The sequence below is a fragment of the Triticum aestivum genome, chromosome 4B (genome assembly GCF_018294505.1).
Source record: "Triticum aestivum cultivar Chinese Spring chromosome 4B, IWGSC CS RefSeq v2.1, whole genome shotgun sequence".
NCBI classification, from domain to species: domain Eukaryota; kingdom Viridiplantae; phylum Streptophyta; class Magnoliopsida; order Poales; family Poaceae; genus Triticum; species Triticum aestivum.
The window spans coordinates 581,606,398-581,611,817 of NC_057804.1; the positions used below are offsets into that span (position 1 = coordinate 581,606,398).

A 5,420-nucleotide genomic window follows, 5' to 3' on the forward strand; every position below is an offset into this window, starting at 1 on the left:
GCTGCTGAACTAGGGTTGGGGGGCCTCCGGAGTCGCACGCGCGTGCGACCTGGGAGGTGCAATTGTTTCATTGCTAAGATTGAAAACCAAAGTAGGCGTGCGACCCGGGAGGCACAATTGTTTCATTGGTAAGATTGAAAACCAAAGTAGCTTTGTCGTTCAATTACTTTTGCATAGTCAAGCAACGAAGCTATACCAATGGAAAAGAAAAGGAAGAAAAACCACCAGGGGAGAGGCCCGGTCCTGAGGGGGGGCAGGGGGGGCGGCCGCCCCGGGCCCCCGAAGTCCAGGGGCCCCTCCCCCAGGGTGTATGCAGGTAGCCTGTGGGCTTATGCTATGGGCCGTGGCCAGGCGTGGACGCCGGAAGATCTAGCGACGGCTTTGTATTCCTTTCTGCTTTTGCAATTCAATTCCTTCCTATTCCATCACGTAGCCATCCTCAAATCATGCGCCATACCTAATTCCAACCGGCATACACCGCCGCCGCCAGTTCACGAAAAATGAAGGAGGGGGAGAGATGCGGAGTAGCCGCCGTCCTGTTCGTGATAACAAACTTGCGTTCCTGCTCCTTTTCTCCTAATTTCGTTTCTATTTCTGATCGGCAGTACGTGGTCTCGCCGATTTCTATTCTGAGGCTTCCCAATCGTGCGAGTGTCTAGCCAGTATTCGTACGCGCTTTGCTCTCCTACCTTTGTGCGCTGGACAAGCACACGCACATCATCGCCGATCCGTGGAGCTCTGGAGCCAGATGCAAACGAGTACACATCGCTGAACGCCCGATCGCCGACAACGCCGACCCATCCGAGGTACTATATTATATTGCCGTTCTCTTTTCGCTACCCTCTATATGTAAATTACTAATTAAGTATTTTTTCCCTCATATACATGATGCATTGCTCGCATCCTTGAATCATCGACATCAACATCGGTGGAAATAATGTTAGTGTTCTTGAGCGTACAGTTAATTCATTGGGGGGCACATGCATAATCTACTAGTGTCGATGAACATCCAGTTTTGCCTTTTTCTCTATTATAAAGATTCTAAAATTCATTTTGACAGATGGTATAATGCTAAAAAAAGATTCTAAAATTCACTTGCCTGATGGTATAATGCTATGGAGATTTTTAAGAATGTCACTGAATTTAATTGTTATCCTAATGTCTCAGGTTTTTTAGAGAATTTCTCTGTTGTTTATTGCATCTTATTAACGGTGGCATCAGTTGAACGATGAAGCTTTTCAAAGTTAAAATTATCGAGGAACTATTTGAGGTCAAGAATGACTAATGAGAATTTAAATGGCTTGGCATGTATATGCACCAAGAAGAAATCATTGGAAGAGATTGACATGAACCACATCACAAGTGACTTTGCATGGAAAAATCATACAAGTTTTTAAGGTATTTAATTATTTCACTTGTATATTGTTTTGGATGCGTTTCATTGTTCATACGTAAATTTTTATATGTAAGTATATTCATTATTATTATATGTTATTTATACCGGGGCCCCGAAATATCAGGACCGGCCCTGGGGGAGAGTATAGGGCCCCCACCACCCGCGCATGCGCGACCGTGGCCTGGCAGAACCGCCCGCCAAACTCAACCCCGAAACCCCCCCGTTCCTCGCTCGACGCCACCACCGCCACGGGGGCGCGCACATGCAACAAATACACGCCGATGGACTGACCGATCGGCGAAAACCCACGGCGAAATTGGGCGAGACGTGCGGTGCCGGGAAACGGACGGGCCGCTGCCATCTATCCATCCATCCATCGCTTCTCGTCTCCCTCCCGGCGCCTTTCACATGCTGCTTTCCTCTCCTGCCCGCGAAACAGAAATTAGGCCTTGCCCAGCTGTACACGCCCACAAAAAGGAGAGAGCGGGCCAGGACTTAACCCCGCGAGTCACCCGCCTCCCGCCCGGACGGACACACACACGCACACACACATACCTCGTCGGACCTCGTCGGTTCCTTCCGCAGGAGATCGGCATGGGAGCTGAGCAGCAGCAGCAGCAGACCGCCGGGGGCAGCAGGTTCGCCGCGGCGTTTGGCCTGCTGCGCCAGTACATGAAGGACCAGCCTGGGGGCGGCGTGGTCACCGTGGGCCTCATGCCGGGCGGCGGCGACGGCGTCGAGGCGGTCGCGCCGGAGGAGAGGATCCGGACCATGGAGCTCTTCCCCCAGCAGGCCGGCATGGTCAGGGACTCGCGCGAAAGGTACGTGCGTGCGTGCGTGCAAAGTGCAAACTCCAACTTCGATCGTGCCTGCCTGCCAGTCATGCCGGGAGACCGGAGAACGTCAGACGTGTCGGGGGTTCTTGGAAAATACGCTCTCCTTTTTGATGCTTCCGCTCTTGTTAATTAATTAGGACGGGGCCGGAGAGGGCGCCGCTGACCATCTTCTACGCCGGGAGGACGGTGGTGTTCGACGACTTCCCCGCCGAGAAGGCCAAGGAGCTCATGCAGCTCGCCGGCTCCTTCGGCGCGCTGCCGGCCGCCTCCGACGCCGGCGCCGAGCCCGTCTGCCAGAACGCGCCGGGGCAGCCTTGCTTTGCAGGTACGGATCGCGCGACACTTTGTGGTAAGTATCAAAATTAAACTCCATACTGTCCGTGGAATCGGGGAGCTGACAGAAACCTGTGGCATGCGTCTGTTCAGACCTGCCGATCGCGAGGAAGGCGTCGCTCCATAGGTTCCTGGAGAAGAGGAAGAGCAGGCTGGCCGCGGCAGATCCGTACCCTGCGCCGGTGGCGGCGCCAGGGGCTGGGACGGCCGGCAAGCCTGTGCCGGAGGACGGCGGCGCGCCGTGGCTCGGCGTCAACTCCGCGCTCCAGCTCAACTGAAGGATTTGACGAGCCGGGGAGAGGAACAAATCACTGCCTTGCTGCTTCTCCACGTAGTAGTATATACAGTACTACTCTACTACTACGTGGATCCTTGATTGTTGCCGTTTTTATCTTACTACCACGCCCGTTAATTGGCTGCGTCAGGGTAATTAACTGCGTGGCGCCGGCTAAATATATATCCTGGGTTAAGTAGTATAAGTATGTTCTTCATCTGTTTGAGAATTCTTTGGTGTCGAATAAAAGAATTCTTTCATGCTGATGGGATGAATTTGTTACTGTATGCGAGTATTACTAATTACCTAGCTTAGCTTCCTAAGCTGTATTAAATGTAGCGATGACCCGCAATAATGCTATTTTTTACTGGTATTTTTTTATTACGTGTTAGTGTGAAATTTTAACATTTGTTTTTTAGATCGTTGGTTTGTGATATTTTAATGACAATATGTGAAAAGTGAGAGGGCCACATTTCGCTCATGTCTTGTGTCGCCTGTCCGAGTGACTTGGATGGCGGACCCTAACCTCCACACCATTGGGGCAAACCAGGAATGGTACAAGGTGTTGATCGGGCCTTTCCATCATTCCCTTCTTCTCCACCATTGGGGCAAACCAGAAATGGTACAAGGTGTTGATTGGGCCTTTCTTCTCGTGTAGGTCATGCTAGCGTAGCAACAACCCTTTAAATGGTTTGATTATTCAGCTAGAAATTGGATGTTTTTTATGTTAGAAATGCCATGTCCAATAGCCTATCCTAATTCCAAACGCTGATTGTGTTCAGATTGCTCAAATATCTTACCATACCCCTGGACTAAAAAACTATTTTGATCGAAAATTATCCTAACTACTTTCACCCTTAGTTTCGGTTTCCTCGAGGTTGTGGGCCCGAATTGGGTGGCGGTGGTGCCTTGATGTCACTCCCTCCTAGAAGGTGTCGTTTTAGTCCATTGTTCTCCGCTCCTCTCAGGGTTACGTGGTGGCGGGTGTTGTTTGGTGATGGCAGGGTGTGCTGCAGACCCGTGGAGAGTGTGCTCTTTTGACCGAGGGGCCATTATCCATGCACCGACTCACTTTGGGGAGGTTCAGCCTATCAGGACAGTGTCCCTCATATGTGCGGAAAGATCTGGTGAGGTGGTGTGTTCCAAACAGTCTGGTTTTGTTCATTCACACCCAGCGGCCCAGTCCCTTTGCAACATGTTGCTTCTCTTATCTGTTTTGTTACTTGCCTTTAGACCTGTATTCGCTATGTTTCTTGTATAGGCATGCTTCTTGTAGTTGCCATGGTCCGTATGTGTGTTTGTGACTGTACCAAGAAGCTGGGTTAACATTGCGCACCCGTGTTTTTTTTCTTTTGCGAGGGTATATTATATATTGTTATGCGGTCATTAATTCAACCTCGGGCCACCGACCTTTCTTCATACAAATATGCGAAAAGCCTAGAGTGTCTTCAAATTGAAAATTTCCTAAATTGCCGAATTACAAAACCATAACCTTACAAGTTACTCCCTCTACAAAGTAATATATATATACCAACTCATAAAGTAATTAGTGCTTCTTCCCGTACGTCATGTCATTTTGCAGAACCCCCTGCACATTCTTGAAATCAACCTGTGGTTCAAGTTTTAGTCACAGCGAATCGTTTTTCACATTTTACATAAATCCCCTTTGTCATTTATGTTAATTAACCCGTAGTCCATCTTTAGGTCGTAGTGAATCATCTTTTTGAATTTTTACATAAAACCCCCTGATATTTGCATTAATCAACCCACAACCTATTTAGAATAAATGTTTTTTAAATAATCATATCTTTTAAACCATAACTCCAATCTTAACTTGCTATATATGGATTTTGATTAGAAAAACGTGTAGTATATGAATATGATGATATTTTACATGTGAAATATTTTTAAAATATTATTTAGGGTGCATCCTTAATCAATGGCGTGTAATCCGTCTTTATTTCATATCGATGCCAATCCGTATTGTAAAAGAACATGCCACACACATTGTTGTGTGCTTGTTGGCAAGGAGCGAGCGAGGGAAATTATTACTCGTTTGGCATGTTATACTTGCACCAGGTTCTTTCTTTGCATATGTTCCATGATCTAAGACCCTACGTGCATAACTTGTCCTAGCAAAATCCAAGCTCGTACAATCGGATTACAAAAATTCCCTTTTATAGTTAATACACAAATATTTTTTGTGCGATGTACATACAATTATAAAATTCATGAACATAAGTATATGAAGGTTTATTCTAAAAATATCGAAACACTTCTTGTTATAGTCATGAACGCTACGTAGGATCTTAATTTGTGTTTCATCCGCTACATGTGACGGTGACACATATAAACTTTCTTAATACACTTAATTCATAGGCGCAACCTCCTCGGTGTCGAACAACACCTCCCAAATGCTGCCTGACTCTGGCCGTAGGTGCACGCTATCAATATGATGAGTCCGGATCAAAATTGAATCGAAATGAAAATAGCGGCGCATATAGAAAATGTTATACTCTCTCATTGCAACGCACGGACATGTTTACTACTCCCTCCGCCCTCTAATATAAGACGTTTTTTG

The 5,420-nt window shown here is 47.3% G+C and overlaps 1 protein-coding gene across 2 annotated transcripts; it reads left to right on the plus strand.

Annotated features, from left to right (window-relative positions):
* Nucleotides 1–1,703: 1,703 nt before the first annotated feature.
* Nucleotides 1,704–3,223, plus strand: LOC123093394 (protein TIFY 11c). 2 transcript variants are annotated; one of them, XM_044515351.1, is made up of 3 exons: nucleotides 1,704–2,217; nucleotides 2,370–2,581; nucleotides 2,659–3,223. In XM_044515351.1, the coding sequence occupies exons 1-3, from the start codon at nucleotides 1,805–1,807 to the stop codon at nucleotides 2,841–2,843; spliced, it is 810 nt and encodes a 269-aa protein (XP_044371286.1). In that variant the 5' UTR covers nucleotides 1,704–1,804; the 3' UTR covers nucleotides 2,844–3,223. The 2 variants fall into 2 exon arrangements, with proteins under 2 accessions (XP_044371286.1, XP_044371287.1); XM_044515352.1 differs by having other exon boundaries at nucleotides 1,705–2,217; nucleotides 2,370–2,557.
* The last annotated feature ends 2,197 nt before the right edge of the window (nucleotides 3,224–5,420 follow it).

Coding starts and splice junctions, on each gene's coding strand:
- LOC123093394 (XM_044515351.1), top strand. CDS start 1,805: ATGCTGCTTTCCTCTCCTGCCCGCGAAACAGAAATTAGGCCTTGCCCA. Junction 2,218..2,369: donor GTCAGGGACTCGCGCGAAAG/GTACGTGCGTGC, acceptor TTAATTAATTAG/GACGGGGCCGGAGAGGGCGC. Junction 2,582..2,658: donor GGATCGCGCGACACTTTGTG/GTAAGTATCAAA, acceptor GCGTCTGTTCAG/ACCTGCCGATCGCGAGGAAG.